Source organism: Spermophilus citellus (assembly GCF_964194105.1).
Source record: "Spermophilus citellus genome assembly, chromosome: 12".
In the NCBI taxonomy this organism is placed as follows: Eukaryota; Metazoa; Chordata; class Mammalia; order Rodentia; family Sciuridae; genus Spermophilus; species Spermophilus citellus.
The window spans coordinates 40,896,529-40,921,134 of NC_138198.1; the positions used below are offsets into that span (position 1 = coordinate 40,896,529).

The 24,606-nt window shown below is 36.3% G+C and overlaps 1 protein-coding gene across 1 annotated transcript in view; it reads left to right on the forward strand.

The window, feature by feature from the left end:
- The window catches only part of LOC308631617 (DNA excision repair protein ERCC-6-like 2), a gene marked incomplete at its 3' end in the record, with an annotated part of 87,033 nt that overhangs the window by 48,593 nt on the left and 13,834 nt on the right, over positions 1-24,606 (forward strand). The window contains 2 exon segments of the mRNA XM_081263000.1: positions 3,574-3,669; positions 10,609-10,708. Coding sequence (XP_081119126.1) covers positions 3,574-3,669; positions 10,609-10,708 — 196 coding nt within the window.

A 24,606-nucleotide genomic window follows, 5' to 3' on the forward strand; every position in this document is an offset into this window, starting at 1 on the left:
GGCTCTACTTTGTGTACAGAGATATGAAAAATTGTGCTCTATATGTGTAATATGAATTGTAATACATTCTTCTGTCATACATAACAAATTAGAATAAAAAGTTGAATAAAGAAAAATTGTGTTCTATATGTGTAATATGAATTGTAATGCATTCTGCTGTCATACATAACAAATTAGAATAAAAAGTTGAATAAAGAGGATATTTAAAAACTTAAAAAAATAAAAAAATAAATACTTATTTACTATTTAAAATCGTTATAGCAATATTCAAGTTGTTTGTTTCATTTAGTTGTGTTTAATAGTTTGTGGGTTTTGAGAAAACTGTCCACATTTAAGTTGCAGAATTTATAATCATGAAATTATTCATAGCACTCACTTATACTTTTAGGATCTGTAGTGGTATCTCCTGTTTTATGCTTAATATTGGTAATTTGTGTATTCTTTTGTCATGCATGCTAGAAGTATAACAAAGAATCAGCTTTTTGTTTCATTGATTTTTTTCTCTAATGTTTTCCTACATTCAGATATATTCATTTCTGCTCTTATGTTATTATTTCCTTCAGCTTTGTGTTTTTGCTCCTTCAGATTATTGACTTGATGCCTTTATTTCTTTTCTAATGTAATTATTTAGTGGTATTCACTAGTTGTGGTATATTGTATTTTCATTTTTTTAAATTAAATGTTTTAGTTATAGGTGGACACCATATCTTTATTTTACTTTATGTGGTGCTGAGTATCAAACCATGTGCCTCACGCATGCTAGGCAAGCGCTCTACCTCTGAGCCACAACCCTGGCCCATATTTTCATTTTTATTGAACCATCTTTATTATTTATGATTCATTATATTTTAAATTTTCTTTTAAACTTGTTGAGACTTCTGCTTTGTTCCTTAATGTGTACATGTTATATCTTTTGTCCTGTTTTTACTTTCAGCCAATCTGTATCAGTGCATTTAAAGCATTTAGTATTTTTAAATTTTATTTAATTTATTTATTGTAGACAGCATATTGTTGGATCATGGGTGGATTTTTTGTTTTGTTTTTCCTCCCACTATGCTAACCTCTGATTTTTTTTTTTAAATTTTAATTTGTTGGTACCAGAGATTGAGCTCAAGGGTGCTTAACCACTGAACCACATTTCTTTTTACTTTTTATTTTGAGATAGGGTCTCAGTTGCTTAGGACCTTGCTAAGTTGCTGAGGCAGGCTTTGAACTTGTGATCCTCTTGCCTCAGTCTGCTGAGCTGCTGGGATTATAGGCATGCACCACTATGCTCGGCTAATCTCTGATTTTTAAATGGCCATGGTAGTTCAGGTAATTATTAATATATTGTATTTTTAGTTTTACTATTTATTTCCCATTTCTGGTTCTATTGTTTCTCTTGTTTGAACCTTTTAAAATGATTATTTATTTAGACTTCTTAGTATATTTCTTTCTACATTTTTCCTAGTAGTTGCTATAGCTTTTACAATACACATAATAACTTCTCATAGTCTACTGGTATAAAGGTTTACTAGTTTGAAGAGTAGAAACCTTACTTATATTTAAGTACCTTTGCTACTCTACTTTTAAAAAATAGTTGTCATAGTTATTTCTATCACATATAGTAGCATATCCGGTGGCATTGTGATTTCGATTTAACCATGAAATGTGATTTATGAAACTCATGAGAAATAGAGTGTTTTTTATATCCACCCAATTTTTTTTTTTTTTTTTTACCAATTTTGATATTCCTTTTTCTAAAGTTCCAAGCTGCCTTCCCTTTTCTTTTCTTTCTTTTTAAAGAATTTCCTTTAGCCATTCTTTTAGGATAAGTCTGGTGGCAAGTTTTTGTAGGTTTCCTTTATCTGAGAATGTCATGATTCCTCTTTCCTTTCGGGGGGTATTTTCACTGGATATAGAATTTGCTGTTGAAGTTCTTCTCTTTCAGCTGTTTCAAAATGTTGCCATTTCCTCTGGCTCTCTCCTTGCTGATGAGATGCCCAGTAAATTGCATTGGTATCCCCTGAAAGCAATGCGTTCTTCTTCTCTGGTCACTGTTTTGCCTATTCTGTTTGGATTCACTCAGCTTTTTGAATATATGGGTTTGTATCTTTTGCCAGATATAGGAAGTTTTCAGCCATATTTCTTTGAGTATTTTCATTCTCATTCTCTTCCCTTCCAGGTACTCCTATGACATGAGTGTTAGCTCTTTTTCCCTCAGGTCTCTAAGGCTTTGTTAACTTTTCCATCTGTTTTCTCTCTGTTATTGGGAAATGACATTGTCATTATCTTTACTGATTCTATTCTTTGTCATCTCCATTGTACTATTGAGCCCATCCTGCAAGTTTTGTATTTCAGTTCTAAAATTTCTATTTGGTTCTTCTTTATGTCCTCTTTCTTGTTGCTGGGACTTTATTTTTTAAAAATTTTTCAAGCATATTTGTAATTGCTTATTGAAACATTCTTATGATGACTACATTAAAACTCTTGTCAGATAATTCCAACATCTGATTCATGTGTTGATTTCTTTTTTTCATTCAAGCTGAGGTTTTCCTGGTTGTTGGTATACTGACTGAATTTTTTATTATAGGCTGGACACTTTGAATATTATGAGATTTCATATCATATTTAAATTTCCTATATTAATACACCTCCTCTGACATTGTGCCAGCCAAGTAGGGCTGGAAATTCAGGTTTCCATTTGGCCTCTGCTGACACCCTAAGGTAGTTTCTTCATTACTGAAGAAACTGTTCCCACAGTTCATTACTGTTCCCGCATGGCCTTCCCTTACACCTTGGAGGGCAAACCTGTTAACACTGGGTAGAAAATGGAAAATCACAGCATCACTCTTTCTTCTCTGACACCACCCTACCACCTCACCCCATCATAGCCAGGCAAGGTAGATTATAGCACCTTCACATAGCCTTTGCTCACTAGAGGGTGATGAACCACAGATCCTTCCTTTGTGTTTAGCCAGAGCTGGGTGGTTGTAACTGTTGTCATTTCTAGTTCACTAGCTTCTCCAGAATCTGTCTTTGGTTATCTTAAGCAAAAAGAAAGCCAAGGAACTCACTGTTATGTCATTTCTTTGATCTTGTAGATGCTAGCCTGTTTGTCTTGTCTCCATCTTTCAGTGTGTTTTTTTTGTTTGTTTGTTTGTTTAACATATAAATCCAGAGTCTTAAACTGTGCTTAGTGGAAGGAATAAAAAGATTTACATCTATTCCTGGATTAAATTTTAAAATATATATATTACTTTATTTAGTTAAAATATGCTAACCATTTTTTTTAAAAAAATTATGTTAGGAAAATCTTACAGAAATAATGTTCCAGTATCCAAAAATTGTAATAACTAGTACAATGTATTTATATGGGCTTGAATTGTAAATTCTTACAGAGATTTTTTGAAGTGGCAGAAAAAGAATTTGCCAGAGTTATTTTCTTTGTAAGATAGTTGTGTTTTAATCACTCTCCTTTTATGATGTTAATGTAATCTTGTACTGTTTTGGCTGTAGAGACTTGACAAAATTGAGTTACAGCATAACAATTAGTTTGTGTTGTTTTAATGCTTTCTACTCTGTTTCTTCCAGGGCTGGTGGACTCGGCCTCAATTTTGTTGGTGCCAATGTTGTTATATTATTTGATCCAACTTGGAATCCAGCCAATGATCTTCAAGCTATTGACAGGTATAATAATGGCAAAATTGAAATGACTTTCAGATTCCTTTAATTTAAAAATACTCCTAAACTTTTAAGGTTTCTTATGAAAGGACTGATTGAAGAGAGAGGGAATTTTGTAAGAACTTCTGTTTAAAGTAACCCTGAATTATTTAATTGAAATAATTTCAAATAAATAGCCATTTATTTTCCATCCATCACAAAATCCTACTAATATGACAGAAATGACTTAAGAAGAAAGAATAAACCTATAAAACTAAAGGAAAATAAGACATTTCACTACTTGTAGATCAGAAATTTTGAGAAACTTCTGGAAGATAGAAAGCAAATAGAATCTGCGTAATCAAGAAAAAAAGAGAAGCCAGGTATGGTGGTGGCTGCCTGTAATCCCAGCGGCTCAGGAGGCTGAGGCAGGAGGATCCCAAGTTCAAAGCCAGCCTCAGCAACTTAGTGAGGCACTAAGCAACTCAGTGAGACCCTGTCTCTAAATAAAATACAAAATAGGGCCAGGGATGCAGCTCAGTGGTTGAGTGCCCCTGAGTTTAATCCTAGGTACATGCCCCCCACACACACACACTGCCCCCCAAAAATAATGAAGAGAGAAAAACTAGTCCAGAGTCTGCAGGAAAGACCTTGAAGTCTCAAGCTGAGATTGTACCCGGAGGATGTGGGAGTAGACCACAGTCTGTCCTTCTGGGGAGTTAACTAATGAATATGCTGAATCTGAAACAAATTTTCCTTTCATATTTACAGAAGGGTTGTCTATAGCAAGTCCTCCTTCGTTACTTCTGAAAGAATAATCTCATAAATAAGCAGAGGATCTGATTGTAGAAAGATTTCTAGAATGAACCAGATCATGAAGTAGAGCCAAGCCTGAAGTGATCCCAGGTCTCTCCAAAGTACACTAAAAGGGGAAGTAGTTCAATAAAGCAGTTACCTGCATGGAAATCTACATCACATTTCTTTTGTTTTTCAATTTGTGTTTTTAAGATATACATGACAGTAGAGTATATTTTGATATATGTATATAAAATATAGCTAATTCTAATTATGATCCAATTCTTACGGTTGTACGTGATGTGGATTTTCACTGGTTGTGTATTCATATATGAACATAGGAAAGTTCTCTCTGATTCATTCTACTGTCTTTCTTATTCCCATTCCCCACCTTCCCTTATTCCCCTTTGTCTAATCCAATAAACTCCTATCCTGCACCCCCCACCCTGCCCCATTATTGTGTGTCAGTATCCACATAGCAGAGAGAACATTTGGCCTTTGGTTTTATGGGACTGGCTTATTTCACTTGGCATAATGATCTCCAGTTTCATCCATTTACTAGCAAATGCCATAATTTTTTCTTCATTGTAGCTGAATAATACTACATTGTGTATGTGCGTGTGTGTGTGTGTGTGTGTGTAAATATATATATATATATATATATATATATATATATATATATATATATATATATATAATTTTCTTTATCCATTTATTTGCTGAAGGGCACCTAGGTTGGTTCCATAGCTTTGCTATTGTGAATTGAACTGCTATAAACACTGATGTGGCTGTATCACTGTAGTGTGCTGATTTTAAGGTTTTTTTTGGCTATATTCCAGGGAGTGGGATAACTGGGTTAAGTGGTGGTTCCATTCCAAGTTTTTTGAGAAATTTCCATACTACTTTCCAGAGTGGTTGCATCAATTTGTAGTCCCACCAGCGATGTATGAGTGAACCCTTTCACCCACATCCTCGCCAACATTTATTGTTGCTTCTGTTTTTGATAATTGCCATTCTGACTGGAGTGAGATAGAATCTCAGTGTAGTTTTAATTTGCTTTTTCTAATTGCTAGAGATGTTGAACATTTTTTTTCTTCTGTTAAGTGCCTGTTCACTTCATTTGCCAATATATTGACTGGGTTGTCTATTTGGTTTTTTGGTGTTAAGTCTTTTGAGTTCTTCATATATCCTGGAGATTAATGCTCTATCTGAGGTGCAAATGGCAAAAAAATTTTCCCATTCTTTAGGGTGATCTCTTCATGTTTTTGACTCTTTTCTTTGCTGTGAAGAAGCTTTTTAGTTTGATACCATCCCATTGATTGATTCTTGTCTTTACTACTTGTGCATTCAAAGTCTTGTTGAGGAAGTTGGTTCCTAAGCTGACATGATGGAGAGGTAAGCCTACATTTTCTTCTCATAGGCCCAGGGTCTCTGATCTAAAGCCTAGGTCCTTGGTCCACTTTGAGTTGAGTTTTATGCAGGGTAGACCACCTTCCTAATACAATCCCTAGTTTCTCATTTTAATTATGAGTAGGAACTTAGGAATTATGAGGCATCTTCATAAAACTTGCTTCATGAAAGAAAAGAGCCAATGGAAAAAAACAGACACAAAGGGACTAAAATAAGAATAGAACACTGGGGTGGGGGGGAAGCATATAGAAAAAAAGTTCTTAGAAAATAAAATTATTGCCAAAATGAAAAGACTCAGAAATAAAGAGGGCTAGTGGTGGAAATTAATATTGGAATATAAAAGGAATGGCTATTTTAAGACAAAGTCAAGAAACAAATAGATATAAAATATGAGTAAACAGAAGTTGAGGGAAAATTCCAGAAACCATCATCTGCCTGTATCAGAAATAAAGAACAAAGAGACTGGAGGTCAGAAGACATAATTGATAACATAATGAATAAGTTTGTTGATTTTGAAGGGCCACAGCACACTAAAAGGGATAATATCTAAGAGAGAGAGAATATGTATCTTGGGCATATGTCTAGGTCCCAGGGGTAAAGAGAAGGATTAAAATATTCCAGTGTGTGTATGTGTGGTGTGTGTTTGTGTGTGTGTGTGTGTGTGTGTGTGTGTGTGTAAGGGGGTGGAGAGACTGAATTATAAAAATCAAAGAAAAAAGAAAAAAATCAGTTTAACAAATAAATGATAATCAATCTCATTTCTGCAGATCAGGCTTTGAAGAACAGACTTTTCCTCTGCATTATAGGATCCTAGATAAAAATAGAGTTGTCAAAGTGATGAATTTAAATTTACTATATGTGAAAGAAAAAATTATTATTTTTTGACTAGACTTGCTCTCAAAAGAAAATTATTTTGACTCTTAGTTACAATCAGTGGCCAACATATCAATATGTAAGGACAAAATAAAAACCCCAACTTTGGACATTAAGAAACTCAGAAAATTTATTGCTCATGGTCCAAAAATGTTGCTTAATGCAGCCAATGAAATATGAACTTATATACAGAGAACCCAAAATATATAAAAAATATGATAGTCAAAGAAAGTTCTGATAATTATGATTAAGTCTAAAATTATTGATAGCATGGCTGAGAGGCTTAGTACCATTATAAAAAGGAATTCCCCAGAACATAAAAGGATGGTATAAAAAACAAAAATATATTAGTAACAACTTAGAACTAAAACTCCATGTAATTTCAATAAAACATGAGGATTGTGGTGGGGAAGAGTAAAATTGTGTTCAATTTTTTACCCTCTTGGGGAAAGATCAGAGTATCCTAATCAATTCTCAAAATATATGCCAAAAAATATTTCAAAAAAAATTTTTTAGGGGCAACAACTAAAACTATGAGTCATAGTAGGCACCTTGTATATTTTCTAAAATAGATGACCAGTCCCCATCCTCTAGGTATTCTGATTGTATAGGGTTAGAAGAAGACTCTACAAGTTTACATTTTAAAAATCACTCAGGGTTATAGATCAAAGGACACTATCAGCAGAGTGAAAAGATAACCAGAGAATGGGGAAAATTGCATATCTGATAAATATTAATATTTAGAATATGTAAGCAGGTCTTAAACAAGAACAATAAAACAACCAAATAAAAAATGGGTGAAGGACTTGAAGACACATTTCTCTGAAAAAGATTCATAAAAATAACAGTAACAACAAGTCTCGGTGGGAATGTGGAGAAGTCAGAACCCTTGTGCAACTGGTGGAAATGCAAAGTGTTGCAGCCACTGTGGAAAACAGTATGGTAGTGGTTCCTAAATATTAATCATATGTCACCATCTGCTCTAGCATTACTACCTCTTTTCTGGATTCATATCCAAAAGAATTGAAATGAGAGAGTTGGACAGATATTTGTATAGCACCTGTGTTTATAGTAACTAAAACATGGAGGCAACCCAAATGAATGGATAAACAAAATCCACTTTGAATAGATAAACAAAGTGTGGTGTGTACATATCATGGAATATTATTAGTTTTATAAAGGAATGAAATTCTAATACATTCTAGAACATGAACAAACCTTGAAAACATTATGCTAAGTGAAAGCCAAACAAATATAGGACCAGTGTTTTTTTTATTTCACCTGTATAAGGTCTTGGAGTGGTCAGATTCATAGTGATGGAAATTAAAATTTACGAAGGGATGAATGGAGAATTACTGTATAATAAGTATAGAGTTTTAGTTTGGGAGGACAGAAAACTTGTAGAGATGGATAATGGTGGTCATAAAACAGTGTGAATTTATGTAATACTACTGGACTTTTTGCTAAAAAAATCGTTAAAATGGTAAATCTTATGTATCCTTTACCATTATTTTAAAAAAGAATACTTAAGGTAGTTATGATACAATTGGTCTTCAGCTCTACTTTGAGAAACACTGAGAATTAGGTGTCAGACTTCCAAATAGTAATTACTTCAACATATAATAGGAAATTCAATATTACTATCAAACAAAATGTTAATACAATGCAAGACAAAAGCATTTTTCAGTAAGTGTTAGGGTCAGGATCGGAATCCATGCAGCTTGGCCAGAGAGCTGACGCTGTGAATCATTCTCTCTCCACTGACATTTGTCAAGGAAATGGTCATGTGAAAACCACAGAGAAATCTCCTTTGTTCTTTTGTTCTTAGGACATTTATTGTATTTTTGTACTTTTTCATCTAGATCATTAAGATGTATTATCTAAATCATTGTTTCCTCAAAGCACAGTGAATTCCTCTTCCCTTCCCTTTCCTTCTGTTGACTCTCTGGCAGGAAGAACCAAGAAGAGAAATGAAGATGTTGACCTAAATATTATATAATTGTTTCTCAATACTTGTTTCTACATGGTAGAAGACCCATCACTTACAGATTCTTGTTTTGTGGGCCAAGAAATTGATGAAGCATAGGTACAAAGTAAGAGGCATAAAAGTTTTGTCTGTACAAAAGATCAAAGGACATGCATTCCAAGAGAATCTGTCTCATTAATCAACAGCTGGCTAAGCACATATCCAAGAGACATCTTAGATCCACTTCTGATTTCTTTGGAGCTCACATACATTGTGGGGAGGGTGGGAAGGATTATGAGCCCCTTCTGTTCTCCAGGCTGCAGGATGGGAGAGATCTTGTCCTGAGCAGCAGGAGCAATGACTGAATCAGGGTCTTGAGCTTTCCTGTGACAGAGGCAGTGCCTCTTCTGGAAACTCTCAGCTCCAAGGCACCCATGGCGACCGCTCAGTTGCTATGATGAAGCTCTGTTCTTAAGGAGCTTATAAGTTCTTTACCTTGAGGTTCAGACAGCTGCTTAGGGGTACAAAGTTATGGGCATAAGCTGGTAATCATAATCGAGCTGTTCATACTTAATGACATTGATTTGGCTTGCTTTGAAGAAATTACCTCACAACAACCCTTTTAATGATAAAACCTATAGGATCAACATGCTGAGCTGGTTCATGGTCACTAGTTCCCTATCAAGGTTTAGTGAACCACCAAGACTCAACTTCATCTCAATTTGTGTGACTGTCTTTTCCTCATCCCCTCACTGACCAGTCTGGTTACCGGAATTAATAGTTGTGCATGTTGAGGCAGCTTCCCCCAGCTGTGAGTAGGCAAGAACCTTCGTTCCCTTCTGGGGACATGAGATTTGCAGTACCCAAGATACTGCCTAGTATCTCTCATATCTTCTCCCTGTGTGAAGGAGACAGAGGGAACATCAAATATAACAATAGATACAGTGACCTTACAAGTTGAAAAATTAGTTTCCCCCAAAAGTAACGTTTTCAAGCACGTAGGCAGTAGGGACTTGCTCCTGTTTCCCTCAGCAGTTATAAAAGGGATTTGGGAACAGGTGACCTCATTCAGAACATTTGAAAAAGCCTGCTATGAAGCACTTCAGGGAACAGACCACAGTTTTAACCACCATGGTCAGCCAGGTTAGAGCTGAATTAGTGTACTGTGGTCCATATCTGAATACCTGGGGTACCAGTCAACAGAGGGCTGAATCTTCTCTGAACCGATACCTCTGTGGATGTGGTCTCCAGATCTCCACTTGCCTACTTTTTAGCTCATTCACTGCTTTTCCCCAAGGTATATTTTATTTTGTATGGTTTTTGCTTTTGAACAGTTTTACTAAGGCATACTTGACATACATACATACAAACTTATTGAACATATATAATTGGTAAGTTTTGATGCATCTGCACCTATGAACCACAACCACAATCAAGATCCACCCATCATACATCCAAACACATCCATCACACTCAGAATTTCCCTTGTATCATTTTGGAATTAATCCCTCCTGTCCCTCCCTATCCCCTTGTCCCCAAGTAACCAGTAATTAGCTTTGTATCACTCTGGATTAGTTTACATTTTGAGGAGTTTTATAGAAATGAAATTATTTGAGAACAATCCATTCATAAAAATTGCCATAAAAGAAAATATTGAATTTGTGAAGTTCTTAGACACTAGACAGTGGGAACAAAAATGAAATTGATATGTATATTTTCCTAACATACTTTCTCCTTAATAATAAGACTTTTGTATGAATTTATGTTTTTGCATTATTACTGAATAATATAACATACCTAAACAAAATATTTATTTTTAATTAATTAAAATTTTAATAAAGCTCCATTTTTATATCCAAAACTATCTCTTGAATCCAAAGTTGCTTCATGTGATTTTTTTGGTTTTGTTTTTAATCTTACAGAGCATACAGGATTGGACAGTGCAGAGATGTTAAAGTGCTTAGGCTGATATCCTTGGGAACTGTGGAGGAGATCATGTATCTACGACAGGTATACAAACAGGTAAATATATTTCCCCGCTTCTAATTAAGAAGCAAACATTTTTCTGTTTTCAAAAATTATGAGCAAATTACTATAATAACCTTAAATTTTACTCTAAAATATAGAATTTAATAAGATTATGAAACATGCTCTTGGTTACACGTCTGTGAAACAGATTCATTCTTGGGTTCATTAAATTTTAGTACTGAAAGTTTCTTAGAGCAGTACTTCTTAAACTTTAATGTCCTTATGAATCAGCTAGGGATCTTGTTAAAATACAGATTCTGATTTAGTAAGTCTGGGTTAGAGCTCAAGATTATGCATTTTTAACTAGTTCCCAGGAGTGCCCATACTACTAGTCCACAGAACACAATTTGAGTATCGAGGTCACAGCTCCCCAAACTGGGCCAAGACGTAGAGCATACCACAGATGGATCACAAGCACACTGAGATGTTGATCCCATCATTGTCTGGGTAGCAAGGGCACCTAAGTAAGCTTCTAGCCTTGAGTAACCTCCTCTGTGTGTGCCAGGTAGATGCTCACATTGCCCTTTTCTGTATGTGCCATGACATGAAGATTGGGGAGCACTGCTTTAGACACACCATAGTGAATGAAACTGAAATTATAGTACTAGAACTCAAGCACACTAGCTACTGTACTATATTGCTTTTAGTGTTTATCTAAAATTGCATTAACTCTTCATTGTGCTCAGGATATCACTTACTGCTCCATTTCTACCTCTAATTAAACAATATTTATTTCATTTATAACTGTTCACTTGAGAAGATCCGGAATGAGGTTCAAGTTTAATTGTAAATATTAAACTTGAATTGCTCCCTATATGTTCAGTTGGCATCTATTTAAGAGCAAACATTTGCCACATGTGGTGGTAGTTAGCCTAAAAATGGTCCAATCTTATAATTATGCTGTTTTCTTCATTCTATAAATGGAATTGTACACGGCAGTTTTTGTTTTTTCTTAAGCCATTTAGCTCTATAAGAAGTAGTTTATCTTTTTATTCTTCAGTATAGCACAACTACTGAAAATTATTTTTTTCTAAACAATTATGAAAAAGTAAGGTATTTTTCAAATTAGGAGCTATTCTGTAGAATATTGTCACAGTGAGAGTGTCTTGTCAATCTGGTAATCTTTCTCAACCCATTATTTTATATATTTCCTTTTTACTTATTCATCTGGACTCATTTAATGGCCTATTACATAATATATGCCATGTAATGATATCTAATAAAAAGTTTTCAAGAGACAAGGTAATTTTTTCAGAACTTGTATGATACAAAGATGACTATCTCGTAAATGTAAATAGGTTTTAAAGGTGGTTTGGAGTTTGAATGAAGGGTGTATACGGAGTACACTGTAGCCTCTCAAATGTTCTTCAAATCTTTTAGGGAAAAAAATCCCGAAATAAGTAAATGAATATAAGTATGTTGGAAAGCAAAAAGAGTTTTCCCAGGGGCCCATAAATTGTAAGGAATGCTTAAAGACAGAAGGCAGTAGAGAGAAGACTGAAAGAAGAAGCAAATATGTGCTGTCCTGCCATGCTCAAGTAACTATGGCAAAGGGCTGAGATAAGCAGTAAGGTATTAAAGGCAGATGAGCAGCCAACCAAAAATAATTACTGAACAATTTAGGAAAATAAGCACCATGAGAAAGGCACTGTAGTGAACTGAATAATAGCCCTCAAAAATACCAGGTCCTAGGTAGGTATGGTGGCGCACACCTATAATCCCAGCAGTTTAGGAGGCTGGAGACTGAGATAGGAGGGTCACAAGTTCAAAGCCAGCTTCAGCAATTTATTGAGGCCCTAAGCAACTTAGCAAGAACCTGTCTCAAAATTTAAAAACAAACAAACAAACAACAACAACAACAACAAAACATTAAAAGGCTTAGGGATATGGTTCAGTGGTTAAGCACCTCTTCAGTTCAATTCCTGGCATGCATGCATGCATGCACGCATGCACGAATGAAAGTGCGCGTGCACACACACACGCAAAAATCCTGATCCTGGGCCCTTTATAGGAAGAAAAGGATCTTTGCATAAATGATCAATTTAAGGATTTTGAGATGGGGAGATTATCCTGGATTATGCAAAACTGTCCTTATAAGAAAGAAGAGTAAAACTGGACATAGGCAGGAGGTAACCAGAAGGCAGTATAACCAGAGGCAGGCACTGGAGAGATGCATCCTCCACCTGAGGAATGTGGCAGCCTGCAGAGGCTGGAAGAGGCACGATATGTGCCTGGAGCCCCGCTGGAGCACAGCTCTGTCAGCACTCTCGCTTCTGCTCAGGGGTCTTGACTTCGGACCTCTGGCCTCAGAATCGTGAAAGAATAAGTTTCTATTGTTTAAGGGCATTGAGTTTATGATCATTTGTAGCAGGAGCCATAAGAAACTAATACAGGTAGGAAGAAGAAAAAGAAGAGGAGAGGGGGAAGGGAGGGGAAATAAACAGAGAAAACAGAATTAAAAGAAGAAAGAATAAGAGACTTTAGAGAAAAATAAATAATATCTCCAAAGGGTAAGTAAGGTTATAGGGACCCAGAAACAAAAATAGAATACCAGAAAAAGAATCCGCTAGAGAGATTCAGAAAATGAAAAACTCCAGACCTAGAAGGCAGAGCAGCAGGCAGATCGTCCATCTAAAAAGTAAAAGCTAAATACTAGTTCTAGACTATACAGCAAAGAGACAAAGATAGAGCATAGGTAACAAAAGTGAGGAGATGCAATGACTAGATCCAGAAGTTGAACATCAGTCTTAGAGTTAAGAGGAGAAGAGAGGGAAAGACAGGAAACCCTAAAAAGGGACTGGGGCTGGGACTGGGACTGGGACTGGGGCTGGGACTCCGTGGTAGAGCTCTTGCCTTGCATGTCTGAGGCACTGGGTTCTCTCCTCAGCACCACATAAAAATAAAGATATTGTGTTTGTCTACCTACATCTAAAAATAAAATTTTTTAAAAAGGTAAGAAACATGAAAAAGTGGAAAACAAGAATCTGGATTCTGTGGGCCCAGCAAGTTCTAAATAGAATGAATGGACATGGATTTGCATTTACACCGTCTCTCTGTAAGCATGAAACACTCAAAGAGAAATTGAAAAATTCTTAAAATTTCCAGAGGCAAACTTATATGGAGGAAAAAAATCATCACTTATAATACTAGAATTAAATAGAGAACTAAATTCTTATTAGTGGTTCTGGCTACTTAGAGGCAATAATTCAAGTGAGGGAAAATTATAGCTTTATATTGTGCAAAGAAATTGAATTTTTAATTTGGAACTTTCCCACAAAGAAAGATGCTAGTCCAGATGACTAAAGGGCTGGATTCTTTGAAACATCTAATATTCTTCGTGAAAACAGAGGAGGGAATGCTTCCGACTTATTTTAGAAAGAAGACTTCTGACATCAAAACTAGACAAAGGCATTGCAGGAACAGAAAATTACAGACCACCGCCTCCCAGGAACATAAACACAGCATCTTTCACAAAGCCTCCAAGTGAGGAATTGAATACTAATCTCACAGACAAGGGAGGCAGAAACAGGAGCCGTGTGGCTGCAAGGAAGGACCAACACCCAGAACCTTCCAAGAGGCCCAGACATCTTGATTTGCAACTTCAAGCCTCCGGAACTGAGAGACAATAAATTTCTGTTGTTCTAAGCCCTCAGTTTATAGCACTTTATGACAGCCAGTGCACTAAGAAACTAACACAGTCTCTAAGGCAAATCTTGTAAGGTTGACTACATGTTTGTATGAAATTTCTGTACGGCACAGGAACTGAAAACCAAATGAGAAGAGAGACGAGGATGGAATTTTGTCATATGTAAAGTTCGAACAGCATCTACAAAATATTAAAATTTCAAGGGGCTGGGATTGTGGCTCAGTAATAGAACACTCATCTCGTGTGTGAGGCACTGGGTTCAATCCTCAGCACCACATAAAAATAAATAAATAAAGGTATTACGTCCATCTACAACTAAAAGAATATTTTTCTTTTGTCTTTTCATTTCTTTTCAATTATCTTATCCCCCCTTCCTTGAATTCTACCTGCTTACTCTCATTCTCTTTAGTGACTTCTTCCCTTCCCTTCTAATACCTTTCCTCCCAAGCATCTAATAAATTTATAGGAGTAAACAGTAACTCATCAGTCAAACAGAACAAGAAGTAACATGAGCAGCTTCAAAAAGCAAGGAAGAAAAGGAGTACAAACAATGCAGGACAGCCTAAATATTCAGGAGGACCTAGAGTCATCAGAGAAATGGTCATATAAAGAACTCAAGGAACACCTTAGACAGATGGAATGGAACCTTAAAGAGGATACAAGACAGCAAATTCAAGCAGCGAAAGAACACATTGAGAATGAATTACATAAACAGATAAAAGAAGAAGTTAAGCATCTTTATCAGGAGATAGAGATTATAAAAAATAATCAAACAATAATTCTAGAAATGAAGGAAACGATAAACCAAATTAAAAACTCAATTGAGAGTACCACTAACAGAGTGGAGCAAGTAGAAGCCAGAACGTCAGATAATGAAGACAAAATATATCATCTTGAAAAGAGTCTAGCCAACTCAGAAAGGCTGGTAAAAAATCACGAGAAAAACATCCAAGAGTTATGGGATAACATAAAAAAAACCAAACTTACGAGTCATCGGGATAGAAGAAGGTACAGAGATTCAAACCATGGGAATGAGTAACCTGCTGAATGAAATAATTACAGAAAACTTTCCAGAAATAAAAAAGGAAACAGATATACAAATTGAAGATGCATACAGGACACCGAGCACACAAAATCACAGTAGACCAACGCCAAGACACATTGTTATGAAGATATCCAATATACAGAACAAAGAGAAAATATTAAAAGCTACAAGAGAAAGGAGACAGATTACATTCAGAGGTAAACCAATAAGGTTAACAACGGATTTTTCATTACAGACGCTGAAAGCAAGAAGGTCATGGAACAATGTATTTCAAACACTGAAAGACAATGGATGCCAACCAAGAATTCTGTATCCAGCAAAATTAAGCTTCAGGTATGACAACGAAATAAAAATCTTTCATGATAAACAAAAGTTAAAAGAATTTGCAACCAGAAAACCAGCATTGCAAAGCATTTTGAGCAAAACACTACACGAGGAAGAAATGAAAAACAATAACCAAAACCATCAGTAGGAAGTGCCTTGGTAAAGACAGAGGGCGAGGGGAAAGATAATCATGGAGAAACAAACTAAATTTTTTTAAAAAAAGGATAAATAATAAAACACGGATGGAAGTACAAACCATATATCAATAGTAACTCTGAATGTTAATGGCTTAAACTTTCCAATAAAGCGACATAGGCTGTTATCATGGATTAAAAAAACAAATCCAACAATATGCTGCCTCCAGGAGACACATCTGATTGGAAAAGACATACACAGGCTGAAGGTGAAAGGATGGGAAAAAATATACCACACACACAGTCCTTGTAACCAAGCAGGGGTGGCCATCCTCATATCGAATAAAATCGAATTCAAGACTAAGTTAATCAAAAGGGATAAAGAAGGACATTATATACTGTTAAAAGGAACCATTCACCAACAAGACATAACAATTATCAATATTTATGCACCAAATAATGGTGCTGCGACATTCATAAAACAAATTCTCCTCAAGTTCAAGAATCAAATAGACCACAACAGAATAATCATGGGTGACTTCAACACACCTCTCTCACCATTGGACAGATCCTCCAAACAAAAGTTGAATAAAGAAACTATAGAACTCAATACCACAATCAATAACCTAGACTTAACTGACATATATAGAATATATCAACCATCATCAAATGGATATACTTTTTTCTCAGCAGCACATGGATCCTTCTCAAAAATAGACCATATATTATGCCATAGGGCAACCCTCAGTAAATATAAAGGGGTGGAGATAATACCGTGCATTTTATCTGATCATAATGGAATGAGGAGAGAAATGAATTACAGTAGATGGGGTAGAGAGAGAAGATGGGAGGGGAGGGGAGGGGGGATAGTAGGGGATAGGAAAGGTAGCAGAATACAACAATTACTAATAGGGCATTATGTAAAATTGAGGATGTGTAACCGACGTGATTCTGCAATCTGCATTTGGGGTAAAATTGGGGGTTCATAACCCACCTCAATCTAATGTATGAAATATGATATGTCAAGAGCTTTGTAATGTTGTGAACAACCAATAAAAAAAAAATTTTCCAAAACCCATAAAATGACTATAAGTAGGCATTTCTCTGAAGAAAAAATACAAGTGGTTATAATGCTCATGTGGAAAGAAGCAAAATAAAATATTATCATGTCCTGAACATTCTACATTTTTAAATTATGGTTTTGTTTTGAGGGTTGCTGGACAGAGTGCTGATGCTGTTGGAATACTCACATACTGTTGCTGAGAATACAACTTGTTACACTTATTTTAGAGGCTAACCTGACAAAAATGCTCAGAAAGGGTTGACAAGGATTCATATTCAGCACTGTTAGTGTTTGTTTAAGAATAAAAAAGGAAACAGCTTGAGTGTCCAACAATAAAGGAATGATAACAAAAATTCTAGTAGACCCAGGGGCTAGGTTGTCACCCAGCAGTAGAGTACTCACCTCGCAAGTGCAAGACCCTGGGTTCGATCCTGAGCACCACATAAAAATAAACAAGTGAAATAAAGGTGTTGTGTCCAACTACAACTAAAAAATAAAATATTTAAAAAAATTCGAGTAGACCCAAATCACAGACTACTCTGCAACAGAAGAAGAAGAAGGAATAAAAGAAAAAAAAGACTGTAAGATGTCGGGTCATATGCAATGTTGTGACAGCGTCTCTGAGACATTGTTAAGTAGGTCAAAAAAGCAACTTGCAGAACAATATATGCAGGTATCAATAGTATCTATGCATTATACTATTTTAATATGGTTATAGAAATAGCTGTAACTACATTGAAAGAGATCTAGAGAGTTACACCTGGCATTAGGATTCTAGTAAGGGGATCTGTGTTGTTCAAGAAGGACTTTGACTTTGATGTCTTTGTTGTTGTTGTTGTTTTGCATCTGGTTGTGATAATGCATTCAGGTATTTTATACTTTTTTAAAAATGAAAACATCACTTATATAGCAACTGTACTTCTTCAGGTTTGAAGCATTATATGCTTTCTAAAATTTGCCATTCGGAAATTCATCTCGTTGTTAAAAATGTATTTGCAGAAACAGCACAAAGAACCCCCAAATTTCACCGTAATCCCCCAGTTGGTAATATTTTACATATTTGCTTTTTCTTTCTCTTAAATCTTATCTTTTATCTTTTTCTGACCTACATGAGAGAAAGTCACAGACTTTATCTCCAGTGTATATTTCCTCAAAAGCAAGTCACTCTCCTATTAGAAGAACATATAAAAATGGCTTTATGCATTAAGAACAGTTTTCCATATTTTTGTACAACTCACCCCTCTTCATTTCAGTTACCCAGATCACTGACATTGATGCATCATTACTTTGTAACCCTTAGGACCTGTTTAGTTTTCCCAGCTCTCCCCAGATGTCCCCTTTTTCCTTTCTGGTTTATGATGCAATCCAGGATCATGGTTACATTTTTACTTAGGTGTTTTCTTGCCTTTCATGATGACTGTTTCAGACAGGAAGCCTTTCCTTGTGTGGGATGTCCCTTGACCTAGCTGGATCCATTAGCTTCTTGTCCAGACTCAAGCCAGGAATCTTGGCAGGAATGCCACAGACAGGATGCCGTGCCTTCTCATCACATCAGTCAGAAGGCATAGCATGGTGACCTGCGGGTTTCTCCACTGCACAGTGATCACTGTTACCATTTTAATTGATAAGTAGTTCACGGGGAGGTCTCCAGAATCACACCAATATCCCATCTATGTGTTCATCAGCCTTTCTGCCCGAGTCAGCTGCCCCTATGATGAAAGCCAGGTGTGATTTCTCTATTTCCATTATTCTTTCAGTTTTGTTCTTTGGCATTCTACCATTGAAAAAAAGTTTCCCCTTCTATGTATTTATTTAATCTGTGTAGATTCATGGATTTCTATTTTAGTAACAATTTTCAACCCATTGAATTTTGCTATTTACTTTGATCTTCAAATCATCTTGTGTCTAGCCAATGGGAATTCGTTGAAAGAAGCTTCTGTGTCATTTGACATGTCCCTGTCATTCTTTTTGCATATATTTACTGTGATAGGCTGATTATGGTCCCCCAAAGATGTCTACTTCCTAATCTCCTGATCCCTGTGGATTTGGGGATGGTCCCAGTGTAATCACGAGAAGACAGTAGGGTCAGAGATAGCAGAGAGGAAGATGTGAAGGCAGAAGCAGGGGACCAGGTGACACAGATGAGACAGCAAGGCTGCTGGCTTTGAAAATGAGAGAAGGGCCCTTGAACTTCTTAACATGAGCACATCCTTTTAACTTTTTTCTTGCATATCTTATCTGTGGTCATGATGAAATCCAAGCATTTTATGACCTTATGTGAATTTTTCTTATGCTAGAATGTAAGCTACATTTTCTAGTTGTGGTTTTTTTTTCCCTTACCCTCTTGAATTATACAATGATATTTTTTATGGTTAGCCTACTGAAGGAAAAACCTGATTTTTCTTGTACTGAAGCCACTTTGGAAAACTTAAAGTTTAAATGTAAAATAATGTACTTTTAATAAATTTTGTGACTAAACCTTTGCTAGGAAAATTACAAAGACTCAGGGCTTGCAGCTTCTCTTAGTAATTGTAGTTTGTAGATCTACAGTCCAACAATGTCAGGGTTAAAGGTAGAGTCAGCAGCAAGGGTAAAAGAGACAGCTGGTCATTAGTCTTATCAATTGCTTTTGTGAATCTCTATTCCGAGGATTGTAGCCCCCATTTCTGGGCCATTGATACTGAACTGATCAAGTTGATATGTTGATTTATAACTTTTTAAACTAAAATCATAAGGCTTTGTTTAAAAAAGCAATCCTCTATGTGAGAAATTGTTGAGAGTATCAATTTTCAATTCAGCTAAACCCATGTACAAATTCTAGCAATGACACCTTGCTGACACCCCTAGGCAAATCAATTTCTCTAAACTTAAGTTGCTTTATTTATAAAATAGAGAAATTCTACATTTGTTACTTCTAAAATGGAGATAATATCTTATGAAGTTACAGAGGTTATATATGAGAGAATGTAAAATAAAATGCTGTAGACGTAGGAAGTGTTCAATAAATGGTGGGTCTTACTAACAAGAATTTTAGTTGTCTAGAATAACATGACAGTGCAGATCAGCTCCGACAATAATGAAAGTTAAGCATCACTTCTTACTAATTCCTCCATCCCTAAACTGAAGTTATTTTCCATTCTGTAGATTTTTTTATTTGTTTCTTCGAAGATACTTTTAAGGTATACATGGGATTAATCAGGTTGTATTTTAAGTTTACATATTTACATAACATTTAGTAAAATATCCAGCATATAGTGCACATGAATGTTGATCCTAAAATGGTAAATGTCCTTAAGGACCCTATGTCAGTGTTCTTTCTGTATTCGACATTGTTTTCTACAACAGCAATAGAGGTTTGGCTGTTAGTTGACAATGTAATTGTGATACAATCAGTTGGACACAAATGGTTATTGTATTACTTTGGATTATAATTTAACTTTAGTGACACAGTGATTACTTTTCTCAGTTTTAATAGTCTCTGAAATCAACTGCATGTTTTCAACTTAAGTTTACTTAAAGTTTTCTGAAAAGAAATGTACAAAGACAGCATTCAATTACGGATTAATCGCTATGGCAACTGAGATGTGATGACTGAAGGGGGAGGATGTATTCTGCCCTCAGTTTCCTGCCAGCTGTCATAGTCAACCTCTGCTGCCTGAATCCAAGCCAAAATATAGACTGTGACCAACTCCAAGAAACTATATCTGTATTTTTATAAATTGGTACAAGTATCAGACTATAAAAGAAGACTTAATCCCCTGAATTGGATGACAGACACTTGGCACTCTTGCCAGTGTTTGACAGAGAAATAACAGGTGGCTTTGTAGTAAAACCTGGATTAATAGCAAACCCTTCTTTATGTTATTGCAGTGTGGTGTAAAAGAGAGAATAAGCAAGCTGTCGGTCTGGGGTGGAGGCAGCGTGGGGGGAGTGCCTTTCTATAACCGGTGCAGGTTTAAGCACTGTTCAGAATACTGTAAATACAAAGTGTTGTGTTAGTAAGAACTTCTCTTTCTTGTATTTGTATTAGATTGGCATTTTGTAGATTACCTAACATGAGGATTTCTGTGAGCTATGGTGGATTTGGGTGCAGTATGTCTATACAGTTTTTGGAGTCAGCAAGAAGGGATGGGCTGTTTACAACTCGCAGACTTTGGGGAGACAGAGCATTCCATTATGCTGGCTTTCAGTGTAATGAATGGCATGATGGTTTAAAGTAATTGTTCACAAGTGACTGGTTTATGAAGCAGTCCGGTAAGGAAGGTTTATGGCTCCAGCATGTGACAGAATGAATTCTTACTGGGTGGGATTTCTCACAGTCTCATTTTTTCTTTCTCTAGCTAGATATTAATTTTATGGTCTTTGTATCAGAAAGTTTTTCTTCTAATAATAATTTTAGTGGAGATTAAGTGTTTTAAGATTGTTGCATTATATGCAGAAAATGATGTGACTAGTATTGGCATGAAAAAGTCTTTTGTGTTGCTGACCTTAGAACTAGGATGGCTCAGAGATGGTGTTCTGTTTCAGAAGATGGCATATTAATTAAGTGAAGAATACCTGTTACTGAGCCAAGGGAAGGAGAACCCCGTGTTGCCAGTGAGTGTGTGTACCTGTGCCCCTCCTAGCTGGAGGCTGGGAGAAACCGTGCCTGCCTTCCCCCCAAGGTTCATGGATGCTGTCACTGATGAGCTGCTGTGTGCAAAACACATTCAACTCCTTGTATTATTCAAAATATAGTACAGATTTTCATTATCTCAATGATTGTTGCTTTTCAACAAGGATGATGACATCCCTACTGTGATAGTCTGCATACAATGACCTGTCAATGTTTTTGTTGCTGATAGTACCAATAATAGACTGTTTTAAGATATCTTGAAAGATATCTAGTCCAGTTCTCTATAATTTTATACAAGAAGGACTTGCCTTGGACCATGGGTGGCTTCCTGTGAAGAATTCTGTGGAAAACTATGTATTTAAAGGAATTATAAACTAAGTTAAAAATGAACTAGATTGATGAAAATAATCTTTGCTTATTAGGAAGTTGTATGTTTCTAACTTCTAGCTGGTTTTTATGCTGATTATGTAGAAGATAAATTGGCTTCTCAGAACAATTTCTTTGTTTAGAATAATGGGAAGATTCTAAATAGTTTAACAAAATGCTATTTCTTTGGGTAGGTGAACAATATAAAGTTTAGAGATATAAGGCCTCATTGAACTGTGATTAAGTCCACCTAGTGACTTAAAGAATGTTAAGCACTTAGCAACCTTTTCAAATTGTACTTTATCCCTCTATGAAAACCGTGGTATCCATTGGACATGGCCACTTAGGGGAACACCTACTGCCTTGCCATCTGAGAGCCCCGCCTCCACACACAGAAGTTCTGAATATGTATAAGATGAGTAAAGTAAGGTTAGGGAAACACAGCATTTCAGAATCTGAAGGATTCCTGGAGACTGTTTAACCCAAGCATCTTATTTTATTTACGTTTAAAATCAAAGACTAGGGGCTGGGGCTGTAGCTCAGTGATAGAGTGCCTGCCTTGAACATGTGAGGCACTGGATTTGATCCTCAGCACCACATAAAAATAAATTAATAAAGATATTTTAAAAAATAAAATAAAAATCAAAGGCTAAATGGCTCCCTCAGGCCACAGGACTTGGCAATGGCAACCCTTGTCATCTTTTTAGTCTTCTGTCTTATTCTTTTATCTCAGTTCCATGGATCTCTATTTGGAGACTTCTGATTTACTTTCCCAGTATGACATATCAAGCTTTTAAGTTTCTAGTCTGTGAAGAATTTTCTTTACTTTAGCAGTTAGACGAAAATAAAATAAAACCTAGTAGATGGAATGCATCCTTCCCTTTTGAAAAAGTTTAACTATTTCTTAGATAGTTAAACTCTATCTGTGGACTCAAGAAATACAGTGAAATTGTTGGTAATATCTACTTCACCAAAGGTACATTGCCAACGGCATGATTTTTCACCTTTTCCTTTTATTATGGTAGTTAATCTTGGTTGTCAACTTGCCTGAATTGAGAGACAAGAAAAATTGGTAAGGACACTTCTAGGTGTGTCTGTGAAGCTGTCTCCAGAGATGACTGGCATGTGAGTCAGTCCCCTGAGTGGGGAAGACCTGCCCTGAACACAAGTGGTACCTCCCACCCATGGGGGCCCTGGGTAGAATGAAAAGGCAGAAGAAGTGGGGGGCTCAGAGGCACACTTGCTTGACCCTTCTTGAGAGGGTACATTTTTTGCTGCTGTTGTCACCTGTGGTCATCAGATTCCAAATTCTTGATCCTTTGAACACAGATTCACACCAGCAGCTCTCCAGGGGGCTTTCAGGCCTTCAGCTTTGAACTGGGGCTGCATCATTGGTCCCTCTTATTAGGAAGTTTCCAGCTTTGGGACTGAGCAGCTACTGGATTTCCTGGCTCTCCAGCCCACAAAAGGCCACCGTAGGGCTAGTTAGCATCTGATCATGTGAGTCAATCTAATAAATCCCCTCTTATATACACCTATATAGACATATGTATCCTTTTGGTTGTATTCCTCCTGAGAACCCTGATACACCTGTGCCTTTAAAAAAAATTTTTAACCAGGAATTATCTTCATTTTTACATTTATAATCTCCCAAATCTCCAAATCCTTCAAGATCTACTTCAGATGTTTCGTGCCTTCCTCAAAATCTGCCCCATTTCCTCCCTCATCAGAATCAAGCTACCTTTTCTTCTGAGCTCTGCTTTGCACAGTAGTACTTTTGCTCAGTAGTACTTTATACATCTCGTTCTTATTCTAAAGTATGACTTTCAGATTTTTATTATAGTATATAAGTACATATCTTCTTTTCTAATAAATCCTGAGCTTTGAAATAGTAGGCTATCTCTTGATTCATCTTCACTAACTTAAAATGATGTGTTACATGAATTACTACTTGCTGAATAAATACTTTTTTAAAACAGATTTAGGTTTTCATTTGTTGTCTGGGTATAGTAAACTCTGCCACTATGTTCTGAGAGTTTTTAAGTGGTTTAAATCATCTTTTCCATGATCAACTTTTATAGTTTTCCTGGAAATCTTCTGGACCCAAGGAGGGGTCATGATATCCCCAATATATGGCCAGTTGGTCAAAAACAAGTAAAACAAACTGGGGCTTGCAATTGGCACTAGAAGTGGGGAGAGTCCAGGAATGAGAGTGCTCATGTGTTTGGTAACCAGTGACAAGACTGGCCTGAAGGCACGTGCCCTGGACAGCCAGGAGTCATGACCTGCACAGGGCACTGTGAACAGACTCCGAAGGCAGCGTGTGTGGGGGAGTGATCTGATTCTTAAGCTTTAATACTGACCTGAGCAGGTTCCATGCTAGCGTTTGTGTTCTGAGAGGTGACACCGAGATGTATCAAATACCTGACCATTCCCCAGTGAAGGCTCCTCCCAAAGCAGGTTTTGGATTTGAATCCAGGTGTTTTCAGATTGGAATGTCATTTGTAAAACCATGCAGAAAATTTGACTTCACTGTATATTTGTGGTTGTCCTCTAATCAGCCAGCTTTCATCCCAGAGAGAGTGGACAAGATACAGGGTGGCTCAATACTGCCTTGGGTTTTTGACAACTATGGAAAGCTGCGTCCCAGTCACAGGCAGGCACCTTGGATGACTGAGGATTTTCACACTTGTACAAAG